The sequence below is a fragment of the Anabrus simplex genome, chromosome 14, assembly GCF_040414725.1.
Source record: "Anabrus simplex isolate iqAnaSimp1 chromosome 14, ASM4041472v1, whole genome shotgun sequence".
Taxonomy (NCBI): domain Eukaryota; kingdom Metazoa; phylum Arthropoda; class Insecta; order Orthoptera; family Tettigoniidae; genus Anabrus; species Anabrus simplex.
In genome coordinates, this window is record NC_090278.1 from 98,183,057 (window position 1) to 98,208,003 (window position 24,947).

Sequence of the window (24,947 nt, forward strand, 5' to 3'; positions counted from 1 at the left end):
TGTTTTTACAGCCAGATGCCCTTCCTGACATTAACCTGAGTTGAGCTAATGAAGATGAAATGAATGATGGCAAATTAGGTAAGGAAGTGTGCCCTAGCATTTATCTGGAAGTGAAAATGGGGGAGTGGATTTCAATAACTTAGCATTCTAAAGAAAAGTGTTCTTTGTGGGCATAGAAACAAGGAAGCTTTGTAGCATTGTTCAAAAAAGAAAATAGGAAGAAATGCGAAAATTATAGAGGTATATATCACATGGGCTTAAAAAATGGAGAAAGTCATTGACAAAGGACTGAGGGATATAATAGAAACACAGAGGAAGAACAACATGGCTTTAGACCAAAATGATCAACAACAGAGTTGATATTTACAGTGCGAATGATAATGGAAAACATCTAGAAAGGAACAAGGATGTCATCTTTGTATTTTTGGATTTGATAAATGCCTATATTGTCTTGAGGAATGTGGAGCTTTGTGAACATTTTACAACACAAAAGAGGTCTGGTAAGTGTAACTTTCTCCCTTCAACCTCTTGGATGACCATTCATTCAAAGAAATCACAAATGTAATGATATAATTATGTGACAGTGATGTACCATGTCTTTTATTTTGTGTTCACTTCGTATACTTCTAATTCAAGGTACAGTATATAAAATTCAAAAATGGTCAAACAGGAAGAGAAAAGGAACACACAATAGGATGAACACAATGGTGGGAACAACAGAAAGATGAGACAGCCTCCAACAGCTATCAACACTCACTGAGGGGCATCTTGACAGTCTTGTTGCAGGAAGTATAAGATAAGAAGAATGCAGGACAAACACAAAAGGAGGAAAGGATTATGGCAGGGAAGAATATGTTCATATCTCTTTCTCTACGACTTTAGGTTCCGGGATACAGATACTGAACAATGTCACCACTGCTCGGGCTCGTGCAAGGTGAACATAGCAACATGCAATTAGGCAGGATTTCCGGCTAAATATGTGCATTTACAAAAAGTAGACCGACATGCTCTGTAGTCATTTGCCTCACGTTCCAAGCCAAGATACAGGTCACTGCAAACATCTGATAATTTTTTATCATGTGGAACAATCTCACGAGGTATGCTGGTACAATTACCTTCCACCCCAGACATTATTTGATTAATGTACAGTCACAAGGGCCAAGCCAGAAAATGTCAAAATTATTCCTTAATATTAACTGTATCAAAAACAGAACATACCAAGTGTAGTATAATACTACATTATGCAACAAGCCCTTAATGGCAATAATTACGACACGAGTACGTGTATCTTAATTACCATTATAGGCGAGTTGCATACGACTGTTTATGCTCAACGATAATTATCACTATTTTTTATATATTCATATATTTCTGTAGAGATGTCGCTTGACAGTTGAGTTTACTGAACAGAGCACATGCGCTGGGTTATTGATTTTCTGTGAGTGGAACAGAGACCTTCACAATGTCATACATTTTCAAAGCTTTGATAGAAGTTTATCATAACCTAGCTTTATTTCAAATACAAATTGTTTATTTTACAGTTGGTGAAGTGAATTTGCGGGAATGTGCGAGGTGGTTGTGGAATTTCGGAAGCAAAAGGTGCATTGATGTTAATATGTGTGTCCGACATCTTTGATTTTGGAAACAAGTGCAAAGCTAGTGCGTTGCGTGCAGGTGCGATGCTATCCTTGACTATTTCGTCAAATAGTTGCATCATTATGAAAATCTGAACTCTGATTGGTGGAGAATCTGTATCATAATGAAACTTGTGAGCCTCATTAAGATTCAGTTTTTTGGCATATAATATTTATATTTCGGCATTGTCGAGCATAAAATATATTTTCCTATTCTTTATGTTTTTACCGTAAGAATAATAATGGAGATATTTGTAATTATTGCATTTATAACAAACTTGTAGGTATCTCCATAAATATCAACTTTCTAAAATGTGTATATAACTACAATATGATTTCCAATCATTTATATATGATACATTTTAATGGTAAAAACTGCAAGAATGGAGATGACTATCAAAATAAGAGGAGAAATCTGATGGAACAATCAATCGAATTATGGGAAAAGGAGACTTAAGGGAAAGCTGAAAAAAAAAAAAAAAAAACCTACAATCAACATCATTACACTGAGTGTACAGCCACTTCTCTCCATTAGATGGTAATATTCCTGCTATTTAAGCAACTAACACCACATAGGTTATTTTTTAATGTCTTTTTTTGTATTTCCTTAATTTTTAGGTCACAGAAATCTGCCCCAACACTTAACATACTCAAAAATCAGAGACTATTTGTTCCGTTTGGTACACATGACTGCTCAATCCTTCCCTTCCTGCGTGCAATGCGCTCTGTTGAGAGTTGTAATCATCTTATTGGTTTCATATCCCACTAACAGGCAGATTAGAGCAGATGTAGGATGCAATAGTTACATAGAAATGAAAAGGTTAGCACAGGATAGGGTGGCATGGAGGGCTGCATCAAACCAGTCTATGGATTGATGACTCAAACAACAACATCCCACTAACTACTATTTTTGGTTTTTGGAGTCACTGAGGTGCTGGAATTTTATCTGCACGAGTTCTTTTATGTGCAGTAAATCTACGGACACGAGGCCGGCGTATTTGAGCAACTTCCAGGTTGGGCTCGGAAGAAGAGCGCTCTACCACCTGACCTACTCAGCCTGGCTTTGAAAGTTGCACACCAACATCAACAATTTACTGCAAGCTTAACTGTTGCTAGGGCAAGACAACCTTCAGTTGTAGGAATAGCCCAAAGATTGAGTGTTCTCTACCGACAGACTTCATGACAAACATTTTAGTAATTTAATGAGGTATTTGCAAGGAGAAACTGGGAAATTGTCCACCTGAAAGAGTTAGAGTGGTGGTGGTACGTTTTGTTTTAAGAAGAAGTACAGCTAGGTAATGTAACTATCCTCTCAGAACAAATTCAGTGGAAACAAAAATGAAAATAATTTATTGAATGATTTTGAAAAATAAGTAGGAAATAAAACAAAAATTATTTAAAGGTGAAACTGTCACAAACACATGAAAAGGGGAACACAAGTAAGGGCTGGTTTACACGGGTAGAGTAGCGAGGTGAGTAGAGTGGGTTTCCGCTGTGGTAAAGTAACTCTACCACTATCCTGCTCCCTCCACCGGAACCGAGCTCCGAGAGCTGGTGCAGAAGGCCAAGGACGCTCGATTTTTCAGTTGGCGCGTCATTCGCCTATTCCATGCGTGTACTGACGGTATTCCGCTGAGTAAACTGAGCATTTTTGTGCGTTTATTTGGTGGCAAAATCAAGTGTACGGAAGAAGAATATGTAAATTTGTAGAACTGACAGTGAAAAAAGAATGTTTATGGAACATAAACAGCATTATTGACAGAAACTAAAATATGAGACGGGCGGTGGAAGAGGACTTGATTACGAAAATGGGTAAAGAGGGTTTTGGTTTTATGGAACTTAAACAGAATTATTTTTTTTTAATACGATGTACCTACAACCAAGAACTGATGAAAATTCGTAAATCCAAGAAGTCTGGAGGTGGTGCCGCCGACATCTACACTCCCTCTCTTAAGTGGTTTAGTAAAGTATAATATGCAAGGTAATATTGAAAGCCGTCCGCTTCTGTGGTGTGGTTAGTGTGATTAGCTGCCACCCCCGGAGGTCCGGGCTTGATTCCCGACTCTGCCACGAAATTTGAAAAGTAGTACGAGGGCTGGAACGGGGTCCACTCAGCCTCGGGAGGTCAACTCAGTAGAGGTGGGTTCGATTCCCACCTCAGCCATCCTGGAAGTGGCTTTCCGAGGTTTCCCGTTTCTCCTCCAGGCAAATGCCGAGATGGTACCTAACTTAAGGCCACGGCCTCTTCCTTGTCTATCCCTTCCAATCTTCCCATCTCCCACCAGGGCCCCTGTTCAGCATAGCAGGTGACACCGCCTGGGCGAGGTACTAGTCATCCTCACCATTTGTATCCCCCGATCCAATGTCTCATGCTCCAGGACACTGCCCTTGAGGCGGTAGAGGTGGGTCCCTCGCTGAGTCCGAGGGAAAAATCAACCTTGGAGGGTGAGCAGATTAATAAAGAAAGAAGAATATTAAAAGCCACAACATAACATTATAGCTCAGTGATATTAAGGGGAGGTGCACCTTTGGAGGTCAAACAAATGCAGGTGTATTGTCCTATAATGGAGAACAGACCTCCCTCATTTCAATGGAAGAAGGATTTAAAAAATACCTAAACCTATAATAGTTTCGAAGATGCAACAACAAATATAAAGTGTCAGCTGGATTGTCCCTTTAGATGAAGGTTTCTCAAGTTTCAGTGTTACACAGCGTGTTCATCATGTGTCTTGACGTGTTTAAGTTAGACAATGATGCAGGACTGTGTACTTGAATCATATTAATAACATACATAGGGATCTTCTACCTCTTATCACTTGACAATGCCATTAATTTTAAGCAATAACAGTAATGTCCACAAAAAATAGAATAATTTTCATCTTTTGTTTAGAATATCCAAAATAATTATTGTTTACAGTACGTCAGGTCTTGAAACTTAATCTCTACACCTGGGCCGTACAAGCAACGAACAAACGAATTATATAAATAGATCAGTAATTGGGGTATTTATGGCAAAGAAGCTACTACAAATTAGGCCTACGCCGCGTGATTTACAGTGTACTGATAGCTATTATCATTGGCCAAGAACTTCAGACACCTCAAGCTTAAATCTCGGCGTTATTGCATTTCTCATCACTGTGTTGTGTCTTTGAATTTGCGGTGTTATAGCATCTAACAGTGTCTGAAAGTTACCAGGCTCGATCTCATACACTTTCTGTATTCTTCTTTATACTCTGTCGCAAGTTCTCTCAGAATTAATGTTGATGCCCGGAGAGTATCTCTCCTAAGCCAGCCTCTTACCCATTCCCTTCTTTCCTCATTTGCTTCTTCTAATGCTTCACTAACCTCTTGCATTAATATGTTTGCAAATGTCTTTAAACTCTTCGTTACGATGTGCTTGCATTTTGACAGGGTGCTACTACTCTACTGTATGACTCTACTCCCGTATGAACGATACAAGTGTCAACTACCAGACAGTGGTAGAGTAGAGTAACGTGGCTACTCTACTATCTACTCTACTCGCTACTCTATCCGTGTAAACCAGCCCTAACAGAGTATTTGAAATTTATATGCTCTTGATTAATCCACTCTCGCACATAAAGCATATTAATCTTATCAGCAATAACTTATAGTCCACCTGGTCAATACTTATTAATATCTTTTACTGGCTGAATGCTGTACATGTTTCTTCAGCAGCTGTATAATCTACCAAGCATTCCCAGGACTTGTTAACATCATTATTTTATCTTACCTTACAAATAAATTATAAATCATTTGTCATTCTAAATAAAATATTATAAACTAAGTCTAAGAAATAAAAAATTTTTATGCCAACTTAAATAAAAATTATTGGAAGTTATTATATGGCCTAGTGTTCCAATTTTCAGTCTCAATGAAACAAGGTACAAACTGTAGAGCTCCGCTATGGTGCTGACATCAGAACGAACAGGCATCCACCATTCTCTCTTATCTTAGAACAAGTCGCGCGCCCGGATACTGGTGAATGAAGTTGTGGAAATACCTCCAAGCGGAGGACTGGAGTAGATCTAGCCATATATCTGGTCGTGGAATTAGCCACTAGCGGTCCACTCGAGACAACAGCCATTGGCCACGTCCAATCAAATGGAATCCCAACCGGCGGTCGAGTGGCATTCAGCCCATTTTCATACCTCTGGTGGTATTATATATCAAAGAGGCATAGACAGCTCGGATGTTGAATTTTGGCAGCATAAATGAGGAGTATCTGCTGACGTCCTTTTGGTAAAGGTGGAAATCCTGATTTGGCTGGGCATTAGGCTAGGTTCAACACAGTTCTTGATGCTGAACCATACGCCACACTACCGTAATCCAAGAACTGGATCTGTGTACAAACGTAGCAGCACCCCACAAAGTGGCGTTGAGAAACTTAAGGCTCTTCATGCAGGCAACCTTCGTGAGGCTGCCATGTCATCTCTTTATCAAAATGGAAACTCAAAAATCTGCAGGCCCCATTTGTCAAATAAGTTAACAGCTGACGTAACTGTGTCAGCAACTATCTTTACAGAGCTAAATTGTCTACAAACTGCGACGAAACAACTGCGGCCCCAACAGCAGCAACTGTGCCGCTCATGGCAAATGCGAACAGTGTGAGACACTGTACAGATCCCTGTGGTACTAAATTTTCTTAAATGTAATACTGAGAATATGCCCACCCTACTCAGACTCTGAGTACGCCAGAGGGACGTGAAGATCTCAATAAAACTTTAGCAAATTTCCTCTAAATTCCTACTGGAGTAGACTGGAGATAAATCCCATACCGTAAGCCTTCCCCAGGTCAAAAAGAGATGACGATTAAGTGTTCCTTCCAAAGACAGGCCTCTGAATGATGCTGCCCAGTCTAACCAGAGGATCGGTGGAAGCCCCACACTGATAGAAGACCTCCCTCTTCCAAGGCCCACACAACTTGTCAGTTTATCATGCTTTCAAAAAGGTGACAGATGCCATTTGTTATACATACTGGTTGTTAACTATCCAGACGCTTTGGATCTTTCCCTGGCTTGGGAATTGGTAATACAACTTTCTCACGTCATGGAGACAAACTCTCCCTAACAACAGAAGTCCCTGGACATGAATTATCTTTCAAAGAGAAAATATCATAAGGATAAAACCCCTCATGTGGAGATTCATAATTTGGGTTCTTGCAAATCCAAAGGGAAAACTTAATAGTTAAGAAAAGATTAAACCTACAAATTATGACATTTTTCTGGATAATCAAAATAGTAAAAGCCTAACATTTTGAAAAATTAACATGCATTCGATTATGTAAGAGTATAATTTGTACTGAAATATAAATAATAAAAACTCCACAAGTCACTTGTTTGTTTCTCTCTATTACATCATGTATATTTTGATAATGTACATTTACAAATATGTGCAGAATTCAACAGATCCATGTGTGAGAAGGAATAGTCAAAAAACTTAATGAACAAAGGTTCTAAAATTTTGAAAGAAAAAAAAACTAAACCATGAAGACTGAAAGTAACTGCAACATTTGTGTTGTCCAAGTAAAAATTGTGAATCCAATGAAACTGGTTGAGTAAGTTATATATATGTCCGCCTCTGTGGTGATTAGCTGCCACCCCCAGAAGCCCGGGTTCGATTCCCGGCTCTGCCACGAAATTTGAAAAGTGGTATGTGGGCTGGAACGGGGTCCACTCGGCCTCGGGAGGTCAACTGAGTGGGGGGGGGGGGGGTTCGATTCCCACCTCAACCATCCTGGAAGTGGTTTTCTGTGGTTTCCCACTTCTCCTACAGGAAAATGCCGGGATGGTACCTCCCTCTTTCTTGTCCATCCCCACCCCCGCAAGGCGCCTATTCAGCATAGCAGGTGAGGCCGTCTGGGCGAGGTACTGGTCATCCTCGCAGTTGTATCCCCCGACCCAGGGTCTGAAGCTCCAGGACACTGCCCTTGAGGCGGTAGAGGTGGGATTCCTTGCTGTGTCCAAGGGAAAATCCGACCCTAGAGGGTAAACAGATGAAGAAGAAGAAGAAGTTTTATATATCTATGTAAAGTCCTCAGCCCAAAGGTTGGTTGACAGCTCCACAGTCCACAGATGGTCAAGGCATCAATGAAGAAGCATACTAGGGAAATGAGGAGCAAGGTAGTTTCCCATTTCTTTCCTCACCGTAGTTACACAGAAAAAAACCTTCACACAATTCATCGCAGATGTTCTCACAGCTCAAGCAAAGTCAAGAAGTAACCCACGCAAGAAATGGATTTGGCCAAGAAAGACAAACAGAATGAACAAATAACAGCTGACAGAGCAGAAAGGATTTGTTCTGAATATACAGTTGTGATCAGGCAAAACTGCCAAACATTTCTAAACCCGGATACATGCTCTATACAGGTAATGTTTCATGCCAAAATAGATCTTCTCCCAAGTCTCTCTATCATATTTTTAAGTGATGGTGGTGATGGAGGTAACTGAAGAGTGTGGCCGAACAACGGAACAAGCACCAACTTGAGCTAAGCTGGGTTTTTCAATGGAACATCGAGATTGTGGCCTCGCCTATTGTGATTTGTAGTGTTTTTTTTTCTAGTTGTTTTACGTTGCACCGACACAGATAGGTCTTACAGCGACGATGGGACAGGAAAGGGCTAGAAGTGGAAAGGAAGCGGCCGTGGCTTAAATTAAGGTACAGCCCCAGCATTTGCCTGGTGTGAAAATGGGAAACCACGGAAAACCATTTTCAGGGCTGCCGACAGTGGGGTTCGAACTTACTATCTCCCGAATACTGGACGCACTTAAGCGACTGCAGCTATCGAGCTTGGTGATTTGTAGTCTTTCTGGCAGCAAGAATTAGAGCGAAACAACAGGAAACGTGCACAGTCTGTCCTAGGTGGACGCAGCATGAACTGCAGTGTTTTCAGCCTCTCTTTCACATTTGCTCAGTGGCGCTTGTCCTGTTGTTCAATTACTGTACAACTGGAACAATTATCTCTTAACACTTACAATAAAAAGTGGAAAAGTTCTGACCCTTTGAGAAACAAGGGATCAGCAAAAGGTAGGGAAGGGCTAGGAAGGGCTTGAAGGTAAAAGGTCTCGCAAATCTAACACAGTCATGACCGGGGTAAGTCAGATCACTCCCAACAAACTCACCTACTACTACCTATGTTCAATGGATCGGTCGAAACTGACTAAGAAAATCGCCAGAAGCTGAATCCAGGTCTCTCAGACTTGGAAACAGAGTGAAAGAGGCATGTCCCAGAAATAATAACAAAATAATGCAGATCAAGGGTTATTTAAAAATCACAAACAGGGAAGAAATCAGTCCAAGACTGGCATAAAGGAACAAATACATAGGGATATGGGAAGTCAGTTACTCATGTACATGATGTTCAACAACGGTCCACAATGTTACACAATCTCATATTTCTGTGTATATTTCTAGAAAGCAAGGTAGAGGAATCAATATTACTCTCACCACACAGCGAGCACAACGCCTAAGATCAGACTCCAAAGCATTTCCCACTCAAAATAGGAAAAATAAACTTATTTATATTAACAATCCCCACGCAGATTAAATCCCCAATAAAATCAAAGATGCCAGCAAAAATAAGACTGGCATAAAAGAACAAACATGGAACACAAAAGAGTAAATGGGAAGGGTTTCCAACAGCAACAAGAACAGAGGTGCCAACCTTTGAAGTGGATTATAAGTAATCACCCTCCACCCCCAAGAAAAATTTAGAATCAAGTCCAAAGCATGCTCCTTCCTTCTCGATAATGACATCCCTTTTGCCCTTTCCTCTAGCAACCTATTCGAAAGTATATCGTATTACACAATAACATTTGCACACAACCTGTTAGTTCTGTGATAAAAGATTCCTTGAAGCTTGTTTCTCATGCAGCAGCTGCTTTTCAGAGTAGTTTTTCTTGAAGCATCCATCCCACTATGATGACATTTTCGTCTTCTGAACCATAAGCGATTCCATTGCAGATGTGCTTAATGTAGGCCTCAGTTCTTTCTCACTCTTCCTGTCAACTGTCACGTACACTTAACACAGCAAATACAACATTATTGAAGGATTTATAGTGGAGAAGTGCAGCGCCTGAGCTCCTTCATTCACAATGAATTTTACAACGCTTATGGATATCAAAAGGAAATCATGATTGAATAAGTATCGTTGCCAACTCACAAGCATCAAACAAGGACGATTTAGGAGAAAGGCTCAAAAGGACTGAACATTTTTCCTTTATATTTTTCCATAGAAAATTATTTTTTGTGATAATGTCAGCTCTTCAGTAATAATTTTCCCCCTGACTGTAACTCCGTATTCATTAGCAGAAATCCGTAATAATTACGGACAATCCATAATAGTTGGCACCTCTGCAAGAAATAAACACACGGCAAAAAGGCGTAAAAATGAGGTTAAAATCCAAAATAAACAGATAAAATGGCAAGGAAGGCCAGAAATGAAAGCAAGACAAAATGGGAACAATGAATGATAATAAATAAATAAATAATAAAGTAGCACAGGTCTGGTAATCACACCACAGTCACACACACACACACACACACACACACACACACACACACACACATAGAGACCAGCATACGAAATATAAAGTAAAATAGTACAGTGACACGAGACACGACAAGAATCGTGCAGCATAAAATGCTTCTGTCAACGGCTCATGAGTTTGATCTGAAAGCACAGATCAGAAACCTGGATTGCCGCAAAAAGGGCATGGCACACCCAGTCCAAACACACAACGTACTCGTTCCATAACAAGTATTTATACTGTGCAGAAAGACGAACATGAATCATACAGCATCAGCGACAAAACACAGAGAGCATGAACTCGAGCCTAGACATCGAAGATCGAAGAAAAATTAAAGGTTTCCAACCAAACACAACAAGTAAACCCATCGGGCTGATGCCTCCTTTCGCTCTTAGCCGAAATGAGCACACATAAGAAGACATGTAAAGCGAGGGAGGCAATGGAAAATAAGTCTGTAACAAGATATAACTTAACGAGAGACCTCCTTATAAACGGGCTTACTACCTATTACCTATGGCAAACTCTGACACCAAACTCTGAGAGTCGTACAGTATAACGTTTTGAAACGTTTATAATACCTTCTGTAAGAGACGAAAGCCACATCACGAAACACCGTCTCCATCTCATAGTTCTTTCTCTCCGTCCGACTCTCAAAGAACACGAAACATGCAGATAAGATAGAAAGAAATGCTTTGGCGATCATCATAGCATGAGCTGCTATCTGTCTAAATAGGGATAAATTACACATTGGGCACGGCATACATGATGCGAAACAGCCACGACAGACAGACATAAGACATCACACAAAATGCGGTATCTGAAGAATTTGAAAACAAGACAAGTAGGTTACGAGGTGTGGCTCAACTCTCAGAGGCATGTGTATACTGCAGTAGCAAGAAAAGGAAGTATCCAAAACTCTCAGAATTGTAAAAATTGGGATATTTTCAAGCGCACTGTATTGAAGAATGTCAAAAATGTAAGAGAAGGAGTGTGTGTCTTAGTGTACATAGCATAGTTCTCCCTGATGTACCAACTGATGGGCCAAGGACACAAGTGTCTATATTAATGACACAAAATTTCATTAAAATGTTTCACTGACTTGCAAGTCATGGATAAGTGGCCATCAAGACATGCAATTTAGCCATACTGTCCGACTCCCTGACTGAACGATCACCATAGTGCCCTTCGGTTCAATTCCCAGCCGATAATTCCTCTAGCTTACGTTCATCTTCATTTACAAACACTAACAACCACCACAAAAACACGCCCTCCACATCCAGCCGACCCCAACGAACTGGGAACATTCAATGTAAAATTAGAGAGTTTTCATTTCTTTAATCCTAGACACTTGCCTAATTATAAATAAGACACAAAGCAGGCAGATACACGTGCTAAAACTTGCTGGTTGCACTCCGAGGTATTTAACACAGCTACTTTCTAATGAGTATCTGAAGTCAATTATCCAACACAGATAGGTCTTATGGTGACGATGGGATATGAAAGGGCTAGAAATGGGAAGGAAGCAGCCATGGCCTTCTGACACAACAAAATCTTCCTTTCAGCATTGGAAGAAACAATAAAAAAAACATTTTTAGTGCATTCTGAGTTAGGCTGACAGATATTCTCTTATACTGAAATACACATTAACTTACGAGTTGTCACACATTATCTTCACGATTAACACCACAAGTCAACTAAGGATGAAAGAATCCTACCTTTAGCTGAAGAGGTTCCGTATTTTAGGAACAAAATATGTACTAATCTTTTAGTTAAGTAGTTCAAAGACTTTAAGCTGGTTTACGTCTTTATTTTCGAGAACTAGCCATAAAAACGTTAATGATTGAAATGCGGGATTCTTTGAGCTAATAACAATACGGAATAAAAACAGTGATATTTATAACTTGTAACACCACAAGTGCCAGGGAGAGACTTTAATGATTAATGAAGCGCCTTATTGTTTTGGGTTATGGCACACATTAGTATCGGTAAAATTTTATAAAGAATAAAACAAGAGCCCTCCAGCAACAGTAGGAGCAATTAACAAATTATGGGCGAAAGTCTACAACATGCCCTAATACAATGTTGTAAGTTTTCTTATTCAGGATATCTGTCCTATGTTCTTCTACACATGCCTATAAGTTTAGCAAGAAGTGATTAACAAAACCGAAGAACTTCACAAGAGCTACACAATCTAGACAAAAGACATGCTAGCTATACTCCGCACGGCCTTACTTCTAAATTGAAGTTTCGCAAAACAAATGAGCATCGCCTTTCCTCTGTTGCCAGCGCGCTACGCCCGCGAGAACAACTGATGCAATATGACCGCGGTAAACAGCCCTTGTAAAATGTAATACCGTACTCAGAAAAACTAATGAATATGGATTGAAAACAAATTCACAAAAACTACACTTACTAACAACATCTGACACTAATAAGAGAATATATTAATAAGAATAAATGAGAATGAGGAAATAAAACATCACTCACCGCTAATGGCTGGCACAGAAAGGAGGTTATGGCCTACAAAGGGAACACTCCACTGATCTCAGTCACTAGAACCCTCCAGCAATATGAAAAACACACTAATTACTGAAGGAAAATGCAAAAGATCGCGAAGCATACCAAATACCATACACGCTGAGCGAGATAGGTTGCCTTGTCTTGATCATTTGATGGGCTTCCTTTGCTGGCAGGATGTAGTGTTTACAGTGCACTATGTCTTCTGGTATGGGCTAGAATAAATTTGTTACTTTCATTGACCTGTCTCAGTCTCATCCTTGGCTTTGACAATATGAAAGTGACCGAGGTATGAGCGATGCCAGTAATGCCATTCCTTATGCAGCCAGTCCCTGTTATGAATGGTATGAAAATATCACTCATAGGGTTGGTTAATGCATGCATTTCAGTGGGCTTGGCAGACTGATATGCAATAGCAACTTCTGGCTCAGTGAGGAAAGCAACGGGAAACTACCTCACTCCTCACTTTCCTAGTATGCCTCTTCAGCGACACCTAGGCTATCTATGACAGCTGTTGGTGGAACTGTAGAGGATCAAACCGGCCTTCGGGCTGAAAACCCAACATACACATACATTGCGTGAGATAGGTTAACCACGTGGCGAATGTAAATATTAGAGTTGGCAACTGGGTTTCGAGATCGTGCTCTGCCGATATAAATCGATATGAATGGCAGATTGGGATTGGTTGGATGCCTATGCTTCAGTGCATAATCACCAGACGGAGCCAAAATCTGCCAAAACGTCAATTTAGAAGTAGAGCCGTGTGGAGTATAATGGTCTCCAAGCAATGCAAGATGACTCATATTTAACGCTATAAAGCTCAATATTTCTCCTAGAATCAGAAAAATTTAGGTCTGTAAGTTCATACATTTCATTGTGTAATAATTCTAACAGATATTTAAAATTTTACCAATACTAATGTGTGCCATAATGCTACGACATCAAAACAAAACTGGAAGTGGCAAAACTTCAGGAGAGATCCTTAGCTAAAAATACACAAGTCAGGAAGTTGAATGTTATAAATTTTACCCTAGGAGAGGTACAAGTGTTCAGTGCAACTGCCAGGGCTCCACCAACCCACTCCGAGAAGTATTTTCACATTTATTGTAAAGTACCACAAAGAGATCAACATTTTCCAAAATACGCAGCTGAAGGAACACTCCTACTGGCGGATAATTCAATATGGCATCACTCCCATAAGTCAATACAGATATATACATAGATTGCTGTCATTACCAATTACGGAACAATAAAAAATCTATACAAATTGTAATAAATTAATACACACACCCACACCTAAAAGTCTAAACCGTTATACTGCAAATAAACCAATAGTGATACATTTTCTAACCCATTATGCTGTAAAGAAACCTACAGTGAAAAGTTATCTCCATTTGGCAAACTGTGTTCATGTCAACTGTTGGTAACATTGTCCGGTGATCCCAGTAGGCTGCAATGAACAACAGAGCATCGTTCTACATCCTGTTGCAGCACTCTCACATGGAACCAAGGAAATATGTAGACTTGAAATTTTGGAACCCATGAACTTAGAAGATGACAGCGACAGCAATACTGATGACAATGATCATGAGGAGCCATGCCTCTGAAACAGCCATCTGGCGGTGACATTCACTCAAGTGTCCTCACCCTCCTTTCCCCTTGTGCAGTTCCTACTGCGTAGAGGCATTTATTGCACTTCACCTCCCTCTCTGTCCAGCTCCATGGTTAAATGATTAGCGTGCTGGCCTTTGGTCACAGGGGTCCCAGGTTCAATTCCCGGCAGAGTCGGGAATTTTTAACCATCACTGGTTACTTTCTCTGGCACGGGGGCTGGGTGTACGTGTCGTCTTCATCATCATTTCATCCTCATCACGACACGCAGATCGCCTACGGGCGTCAAATCGAAAGACCTGCTCCTGGCGAGCCGAACCCGTCCTGGGATCTCCCGGCACTAAAAGCCATATGCCATTTCATTTACCTCCCTCTCTCCTTCCATCATTTTATCCCAGTCCAAGTTTCTTTTTTCGTGAATCGATCCACCTTGTTCTGAGTCTCCCTCCCTCGAACTTCATCTCCATCATCCACTTTGGTATTCTTTTCTCCTCCATCCTACTTACATGTCCAAATCACTTTAGTTTATTCCTACAATTCTACGTTTTTCTTTATATTAAGAGCTTGAAGTTGTTACTCATCAGCTTTAGAAAAACAATTAGATATTGGAACATGTTTTCTGATACAACTGTTTCTTTAAACGAAAGAAAAACTACTTTATTTAAGCACGTGCACTACAAATTTCGAGGCTGCATAAACCCGGAAACTGATTACTGCTAATTTCTTTATCAAACTATAAAATGCAAACCACTCAATGTAATTTTTTTTACAATCTGCTTTACGACACTGGTAGGTCATATGGCGAAGATGGGAGAAGAAAGGACTAGGAGTGGGAAGGAAGCAGCCATGGCCTTTTTGAGCTTCAGCTCCACCATTTACCTGGTGTGAAAACCATTTTCAGGGCTGCTGACAGTGGGGTTCGAACCTACTATCTCCCGGATGCAAACTGACTAGCTACATGCCCCGAAACATGCGGCCTCTTGCTCAGTATACTTGTTTTTAGTTGGGACAGCCTCTACATCCAGCGCAATGCAGCTCTACTCTGTGCTGTACCCTGGTTGTGTAACATGCAATCAGAGGTTTGAGCTCTGCTTTAATAAGCTACACTGTATGGGATTCTACATTTTCGAATTTGAGTACTTAAAACGTGCAGTGTGAAGAGGAAGGATGCAAAGAACTTGTGTACCCCAAGTGTAGAGGAATGGAGGGCAGTTTTACTATCCAGCCCAATACCTACAGGCACCACTTAAAGTGCACGCATCTAGCTATGGCATGACTGTCTTAATTTCTTTCGGATGATGTAATAGCACACACTACAATTCTGCTAACTTAGGAACTAGTGAAAGGACCATTGGTCTGGATTGGTTAGGTCCGGCTACTGACAAAACTCATCATCTTCATTTCCCAACTCCAGTTTCCCAGGTGTGGTGTACAATCGCTCGCCATCTCCTTCTTTCTTCATACATCTTCTGTTCCACTACAGCCTCCCATTTGTATCCTCTCTCCTCCACATCTGATCTTACAGTCTCTATCCAACATTTTCTTGGTCTTCCTTGTGGTCTTCTTCCTACTAGATTAAGGTCAAAATATTTTCTGGCAGGTCTTTCCCTCTTCATTCTCATTGTGCCCATACCACTGAAGTCTGCATTTCTTTATGACACTGGTAATAGGAACCTCGATACCAGCTACTTTCCTATTCACTTCATTTCTGATCTTGTCCTTTCTGGTACTTTGGTTCATGGTTCTAATGAACCTCATTTCAGTTGCTTGGATTCTACTGAGGTCTTTGTTTAGTAGGGTACATGTCTCTAAACTGTATGCAAGGTTTGGTACGAAGTGTGGTACAAGATTGTTTTTGCTTTTTGTGGTATTTTGCAGTCCCAGAGAAGATTTCTGACTTGACTGTAGAAGTTTGATGCTTTCTGTGTCCTGCTGAGTATTTCCTGCCTAACAGTGTTGTCTTTCGAGATTGTGCTTCCGAAGTACTTGAAGTGGGAAGCTGATTCGATTTTTGCTCCTTCCAGAAATATATTTGAGCTTGTTCCTTCCCTGTTGATGGTCATTTCCACTGTCTTTGTTTTTCTCATCTTCAGACCAAAATTTTTGAATGTATTGTTCCATTCGTTAAGTTTCTTCTGAACTTCAGCTTCTTCTCTCCGCATAAAAGCACATCATCAGCAAATACCAGGGTGTTTGGTTCATTGCCCATTTTCTTGATAGATCTGATGACCTTGTCCATTACTATTATGAATAGAAGTGGTGACAGAGCACTTCCTCGTTGGACATCTCTCTTAGTTTCAAACCATTTTGAACGTCCGTTGCAAATCTGGACACAGCTGTAGCACTTCAGGTATAGCATCTTGACTTTGTCAATTAAGTACTTTGGCACCTTTAGGTCTTCCAGACATTCCCATATCTTTTTCGAGGAACACTATCATATGCTTTTTCAATGTCAACAAATGCAATCACAAGGTTTCTTCCATATTCCCAGTACTTTTCCGTCAGCATTTTTACTGCAAAGATAAGATCCACAGTACTTCGACCTTTCCTGAACCCATGTTGTTCTTCTTCAAGCAAAGGTTCCACTATCTTCCTAAGTCTCATTTCTATGATCTTTTCCAGCAGCTTCAGAGTGTGTGACAACAGCGTGATGGCTCTGTAATTTCCACATTTCTGTCGGTTGCCCTTTTTAAACAGTGGGATGATGACCCTTTACTCCAATCTTCTGGGATTTTGTTTCTTCCCCAAATCACTGATAACACTCTATATAGGCAATTTAAGCCCGGTATTCCAGCTGCCTTTATCATGTCTGAGCTGAGGTCATCAAAGACTAGGGACTTCCCATTTTGCATGCTCCTTAGTGCTGTTTCTACCTCAAGCCATGTTAATGGGTATTTGTTGTTTTTGACAGTACAAACCTAGTGTACTCTCTCCAACTTATATCACATAACTTCACAAAGAAATATATATGAATTATACCTCAAAATCCTTGTAAAAGAGAGATGTGTTCATTACCAATGCCAGGGGCCCGCCCAACCCGCCCAAAAAGGTACATTTACTTTTATAGCGTAATGAAAGATTTCACGCGCCATTGACCATTGGCCAGCCAGCTATGAGCACAGCCTTTCGCCGACATGATGTCATTCCCAAAATTCCTAACTGGCTGCTTCCGTTACCAACCAGCGCAAAATAAAAACGCGGCAAAAGGCTCTCTTAGTAATGTAATTTAGTAGCTGTACCCTATCTTTGCAAATCCAGGCCAAGCTCTGTCATGAGAACAGTGGCTCCCTTTGGGGGCCACACTCCCTTCAAGAGGCTCTTAACTGTCGCCGCGGTGCATACTGCCAGCATGGCAAGAAAAAAGTTAATTTAGTGGTTATAACCAATCGTCACATTTCGTTGCAGGCGTCCATGTACAGCGAGCGGAGTGAGTACACTAGACTTCTGCCAATTAATTCAATGCCTCAAGATTCTTGCATATTCACTATTGTTTTCTTTACAGTTTTGTTTTTTTCTTACAGGTGTGTGCACCTCCTGACACTTTTTTTTCCTCTGTGTGGGTTGGTAAAGAAATCTGTATGTTAATTTCTGGGAATTACATCTTATCTCATTAGGCTATATCTCGGCCAATGGCAGTGGTAATAGCTGCTGAACTTGTGGACAATGGCACGTGAATCATATTATAAGGTTAAAAAAAAAAAAAAGTAAATGCACTTCTGGGTGTGGGTTCCTGATAAAATCGTAATTAATATATCTCTCCTCTAAAAGCAATTCCAGGGGTAAGATGGACAAGATCTGCATCATTTAACTTTTATTACAATGTTATTAATTACGGTTGAGGGCCGGATAATAAGATGTTACCGAATAGAAGCAGCCTACGCATAACTGTGCTCAACAAGAAACAAACCACAAGCCATACCTGCCCTCTGACATCTTTTAATGTCAACAATTACATTAAACTTACTCGTCTGTATTCATTATTTAAATGTATATTTTCAACTAAACTAAATTGAGGTGAAATTTATAAACCAAATTTTAATCAGTTGTGCTTATCTATTTAATATTCAATGACATCAATTAGTAAATATTTTATGAATATTCACATAATAAAGGATTTAAAACACAGGAAGAAATGAATAAGCTATCTAACGAATACTGATTATCCACTATACATGAGCCGTTTGCAGATCTAAGACGTTAACATCTTTCCTAATCACTGATTACTTGTAGAAATGATTCAGTAATGATTCACCGGAAATTTTTGTTGACAATATGCCTTCAGATAAAATTTTCCTTATTCTGTGCAAGTAAAGGTAGGTCTTTCATTTTTTCTTAAAACTAATTTATAGCACAGATCCTAATCATCAAAACTCAAATTTACCCCACGGATATAAAGAATAGAAAATTCATGACAATAGTGTTCCTATCCCATCAAATGACAAAACTCACTTTTTGTAGGGGTTTAAAAGAATGTCCTAGCATCATACGCTTCTAATGCCTTCCAATCCCATACGAAGTCATCGAGACGAGATGATAACAAGAATCATACGTTCAAAAACGGGGGGGAACATGTGCTCTTACCTTATACACTTGTCCGTAAGTTCCATTTCCCACGACTTCGATTAGTTCAAAAATCCCAGCAGGATCCTGAAATAACAAATAACACACTTGTTTGAATCCTTGTTATATATTTGGAGCAAAAGAATAAAGCAGAGAGTCCAAAAAATGGTATTACGAGGTAACACGAAGATAAAGAAAAGGCATATCCTAAGAATCACACCCATGGGGCCAAGGAAATCATGTGAAACATCCCAAGTAGGCGATTTAATTTATATTAGAACTACTAGCAACAGAAGGTTGTCAGTGGACACATGTGAATTGTAACGCGTGGCAGGTTACAAAAAGTATTCATATGAAATATAAACTTACTTTTAATGCATTCAAATCAATGTCATCTAATGAACAGTTTACGCTAGGAGCTAAATTATGCGCCATCTTGAAAGTGTCTTTGAATACAAAACACTCGGACTTGGCTAACAAAAAGCCAGGATGAAACCGCACCACACAAGTTACTAACGTCTGGGATTTCGGAAACCCTACACTTCTCCGCTACCTGCATAAAAAGTACATTTTTGTTGAATGTTAATATTAACCACTATCTGCCCATTTCACACACAGTCCACACCTATATCTTCTATTCCTTCACACCACAACGCTCGAACCATGACGTCACTCCACTGACACCAGCGAGAGATTCCATCCACAGCCACCAAAATTGATGCTCCTTCCGTTCTTTACGGATTTCTTCAAAACGTAAATGAATTTTGGAATGTCGGCGATTACCGCTGTGGAGCTGACCTCGTTGTGTAGAGAATTTGACCCTTGGTAATGGGAAGTGAAAGAAATATTGTCAGTCATTTTTATTCACATCGTTATTTTGCGGATATTCGTTTTTATGTTGTGCAATAGGAGTCGCATTATTTTCGCTACCGAAGAAAATTCTTGATAGCCAACTGTCAAAATTAGAAATCGGATCTGTATCTTTTGGTTAAATAGTTGAAAATAAAATGCGTTACGATAAGACAGTCTCTTATAATACATATCCTCCGAACAGGCCTTTGTGTAGTGTTTCCCAGCTGCGTCAGAAATATAAATGCCTTAATTTATTATGATTCGACGTTCCTTTTCCCGGGTTGAGTAGCTCCTTCCTGGCCTCCTTGCACTGCACAAGATTCACAGCAGGTGAACGGAGAGCGGTCAATTTGCAGTTGAACCCTTAACAATGGACATAGATCATATGAGGTTTCAGTGGTCACTTGATATTATCCTGGAGGATAAAATATGGTCTGATGGTCCTTTGCCTACCGAGTGACTGCTGCTCAGCGCGAGGCAACACATAGTTAACGCGAAGGACCTCCTCGGCCGACATTCTTGGCTTCCTAGACCAGAACCTGAGTTGTTCTCACTTAGGCTGAGAGGACCATGAACTAGCCCTCAGATCCTGACAGTGAATTGAACTTGGAGGTGTTCTACCACCAGACCGTCAAGCTCAATCAATCAATACTGATCTGCATTTAGGGCAGTCGCCCAGGAGGCAGATTCTCTATCTGTAGTTTTCCTACCCTTTCCTTAAATGATTTCAAAGAAATTGGCATCATCAGCCTCAAACTCAAATCTGTAAGGTGAATAATCAGGATCCTGATTGTTCTTACAAATCGTAAAAAGAGGATATCAATGTAGGTGTTTGTCTAACATAAAATTATAAGAATGTCCTTCGTTAAAACCGTAGTATCAAGCTGCACGTCACAAGTTCACAAGATGACACTCTCCGGAGCATCCAAAACCCATTGAGGGTGGAGCGATAAACAGCTCAATCTTTATAATGAAGTGGAAAAGTGCTTCCTTGAATACTCCTATTGGGGGATGTCTGTTAGGTCATCAGCCCAGAGGCTGGTTGGATCCTCAAATACCACCACCAAAGGTTATGCGGTTATAAGGAAACCGCAAAAACCAATAGCAGCACCAAAATAAGGCGTACAAGGCAAGACGAGGAGTGAGGTAGTTCGCCATTGCTTTCCTCACTGGGTCAGAAAGTGCTATTGCAGCACGACTGACCCTATGAGCAACACCCTTCATAACACTCAGACGCACTAGTCATGCTCTGAATGTCATTACTCAGCACCACCCATACCCCAGCAGCTTCCATATTGTCACAGCCATGGATGAGACTGGGACTTTGGTGGAAGCTACACTTTACTCTGGCCTGTGCTAAGAGATGGATACAAAAGTACTGTATCCATCAAGAAATGGCAGCAGGCAATATTGGAGGATTAAAAAAAAAAAAAAGTAAAGTTGCTAGACTATTAAAAATGTTATTTTGTATGTTAAGATATCAGTCTTCTTTAAGTAGCTGTGGAGCAAGGAAAGGTATTCGGCTGTCTATAGTCGTACTTATCTTGTTTGAAGGAGAGAAAGTCGAAGGTATATTGATAGTGATTAGTGCTTTTCGTGTAAAGTCTGTAACAAGAGGAGAGTGAATGCTTAGAAAAATATTTTTGAAAAGAAAAAATGGAGAATGTATAATCACTTACCCTTTCGTCTGTAATGATGTAAATCAGTTGAAGATAACAACGTTATGTGTATGTTCATTTATCTCCTTGACCGTTATGGTTCTTTACAGACCTTTTTCTATACGACGCAGGATCTTGCCGCATTTGACATCTATTTGCTGACCTTACCTTTGAGAGGTCCCCTATCTCCCATAATCATTAAAACTTCACCTGGATTTTAGCACGAAGAATTTTTAATGCAAAAAGTGCTATACATAGTGTGTACTCTCTTCAACCACAAGATTACGGACAAACTTTCTTAAACGGAAAATAGACCAATGTAAAATCCCATCTGTTTTTTCAGTGGACGAATATGATTTTATTGTAGCTATTGCATGTTTTTTTCTTTTTTTTCTTATATTTGTTCATTTTTATCTCTAGCCAGGCTACGGCTGAAGATGTCCTATACTTCAGGACGAAACATGTCCCGTATGTTAAAGTGACTTAATAAACAAATCAATAAAGTGTATTTTGTATTGAGTAGGTGGACTCTCAAAGGCTCTTAAATTCTTCATAATTATTGAGTCTCAATATGGATCAAATAATGAATTTTGTAATATGAAATATACCACTTAGTCGAGCAGCTCGTCTCCTTTCTCCCAAGTCTTCCCAGCCCAAAATGTTTGCAACATTTTGTAAACCCTACTATTTTGTCAGAAATCACCCTGAACAAATCGAGTTATTTTTCTTTGTATATTTTCCAGTTCTTGAATCAGGTGATCCTGGTGAGGGTCCTATACACTGGAACCATACTCTAGTTGGGGTCTTACCAGGGACTTACATGCCCTCTCCTATACATCCTTTCTACAACCCCTAAATACCCTCATAACCATGTGCAGAGATCTGTACCCTTTATTTACAATCATATTTATGTGATTACCCCAATGAAGATCTTTCCTTATATTAACACCTAGGTATTTAAATGATCCCTAAAAGGATCTTTCACCCCATCAACGCAGTAATTAAAATTGAGAGGACTTTTCCTATTTGTGAAACATACAACCTGAATTTTAACCCCTTTTATCAACATACCATTGCCTGCTGTCCATCTCACAACATTTTTGAGGTCACGTTGCAGTTGCTCACAATCTTGTAACTTATTTATTACTCTATGCAGAATAACATCATCCGCCAAAAGCCTCATCTCTGATTCCACTTCTTCACTCGTATCATTAATATACATAAGAAAATATAAAGGTCTAATAATAATACCTTGAGGAATTCCCCTCTAATTATTACAGAGATAGATAAAGCTTCGCCTGCTCTAATTCTCTGAGTTCTATTTTCTAGAAACCGAGCCACCCATTCAGTCACTCTTTTGTCTAGTCCAATTGCAGTCATTTTTGTCAGTAGTTTCCCATGATCCACCCTATCAAATGCTTTCACTCTACTGTAATTGAATGTAAATTCTACAATGAGAAGTCACGATAAGACCTTAGAGTTAAAGTGGCTCTAAACTAACTAAATTTTTTTTTAAATGCTTTAGACAGGTCAATCGCAATGCAGTCCATTTGACCTCCTGAATCTAAGATATCTGTTATATCTTGCTGGAATCCTACAAGTTGGTCTTCAGTGGAATAATCTTTCCTAAACCCGAACTGCCTTCTATCGAACCAATTATTAATTTTGCAAACATGTCTAATATAATCAGAAAGATTGCTTTCCTAAAGCTTGCATGCAATGCATGTCACACTGACTGGCCTGTCATTTTCAGCTTTATGTCTATCACCCTTTCCTTTATACTCAGGGGCACAGGGGCTACTATAGCAACTCTCCATTCATCTGGTATAGCTCCTTCAACCAAACAATAATCAAATAAGTACTTCAGATATGGTACTATATCCCAACCCATTGTCTTTAGTATATCCGTAGAAATTATATCAATTCCAGCTGCTTTTCTAGTTTTCAACTTTTGTATCTTATTGTAAATGTTGTCGTTATCATAGGTAAATTTTAATACTTCTTTAGAATTAGTCACCTCCCGTATCTGGACATTTATCCAGGAATTAGGTTGAAGCAGATGTTGAGGAAAGTAGAAGAGAGGGAGGAGAGGAAAGAGAACGTGGTAGTGTTTCACGTTGGTACCAACAACGTAAGGCAAGCTGATATAAGTACCAACATAGTTGGAGATGTGTGGGATCTGGTAAACGCAGCACGGGTGAATGTTAAGAAAGCGGAGATTGTTATTAGTGGGATACTGTGTAGAAGTGATACTGTGTAGGAGGGATACTGACTGGAGGGTGATTGGGGATTTAAATGAGACTATGGAGTGGGTATGTGGGAAACTGGGAGTAAAATTTCTAGATCCTAATGGGTGGGTAGGAGATAGGGATCTGCGCTCAGATGGCCTTCACTTAAACTGCAGTGGTACATATAAGTTAGGAAATTTGTTTGGAAGGGTAATAGGGAGGTACATTCAGGGAAACGGAGTTGCCTAGGGAGTGGAGATAAGGGAACAGGGAACTGGAAATCAAGTAGGGATGACATAAAGTTGTTATTGTTGAACTGTAGAAGTATTGTAAAGAAAGGAATAATATTACGTAATTTAATAGATATATATTTACCAGATATTGTAATAGGAGTTGAATCATGGCTGAGAAATGATATAATGAATGCAGAAATTTTCTCACAGAACTGGAGTGTGTATCGTAGAGATAGGATAGCAATGGTGGGAGGCGGAGTATTCATTCTGGTGAAAGAAGAATTTGTAAGCTACGAAAAAGTTAAAGATGAGACACATCAAATTCTAGGTGTAAGGCTCATTTCTAAAGATAATAGGCAACTTGATATATTTGGAGTGTACAGACCGGGAAAGGGTAGCACTGACACGGATTCAGAATTATTTGATAAGATAATCAGCTATGTAGGAAATGACAAGAAAAGAAATGTGATTGTAGCGGGAGATCTGAACTTACCAGATGTCAATTGGGAAGGAAATGCGAACGACAGAAAACATGACCAACAAGTGGCAAATAAGTTAATATGGGAAGGACAGCTGATTCAGAAAGTGATGGAACCAACCAGAGGGAAAAATATCCTGGCTGCGGTGCTGATAAAACCAGATGAGCTCTATAGAGAAACTGAAGTAATAGATGGTATTAGTGATCATGAAGCTGTTTTTGTTGTACATGTTAAGTAAATACAAAAACTTATTTACTTTACTTTACGTGTAATCTTAACTCAATACGGAACCAACTATGATGTTTATAATCTTAAATGTTTTTGTCGTAGTTAAAAATAAATGTGATAGAAAGGAAGATCTTAAAAGTAGGACTATTAGGCAGTACCATTTGGCTGATAAAGCAGGCATGAGGCAGTTTCTAAAAAGTAACTATGATCGGTGGAAATCGGTTAATAAAAATGTAAACAGACTCTGGGATGGGTTTAAAGAAATTGTTGAGGAATGCGAAAACAGGTTTGTACCTTTAAGGGTGGTAAGGAATGGTAAAGACCCACGCTATTATAATAGAAGAATAAAGAGATTAAGAAGTAGGTGCAGACTGGAAAGAAATAGAGTTAGAAATGGCTGT

The 24,947-nt window shown here is 39.7% G+C and overlaps 1 protein-coding gene across 10 annotated transcripts in view; it reads right to left on the reverse strand.

Annotated features, from left to right (window-relative positions):
- Positions 1 to 19,516, reverse strand: part of msn (serine/threonine-protein kinase msn) — a 225,024-nt gene extending 205,508 nt beyond the window's left edge. For all 10 annotated transcript variants that reach the window (XM_067158047.2, XM_067158046.2, XM_067158039.2 and 7 more), the window contains exons 1-2: positions 19,238 to 19,516; positions 18,890 to 18,955 (exon numbers count right to left, since the gene is read on the reverse strand). In XM_067158047.2, coding sequence (XP_067014148.1) covers positions 18,890 to 18,955; positions 19,238 to 19,303 — 132 coding nt within the window. In that variant the 5' untranslated portion in view covers positions 19,304 to 19,516. The remainder of the gene's footprint in view (positions 1 to 18,889; positions 18,956 to 19,237) is intronic.
- Between the last annotated feature and the right edge of the window lie 5,431 nt (positions 19,517 to 24,947).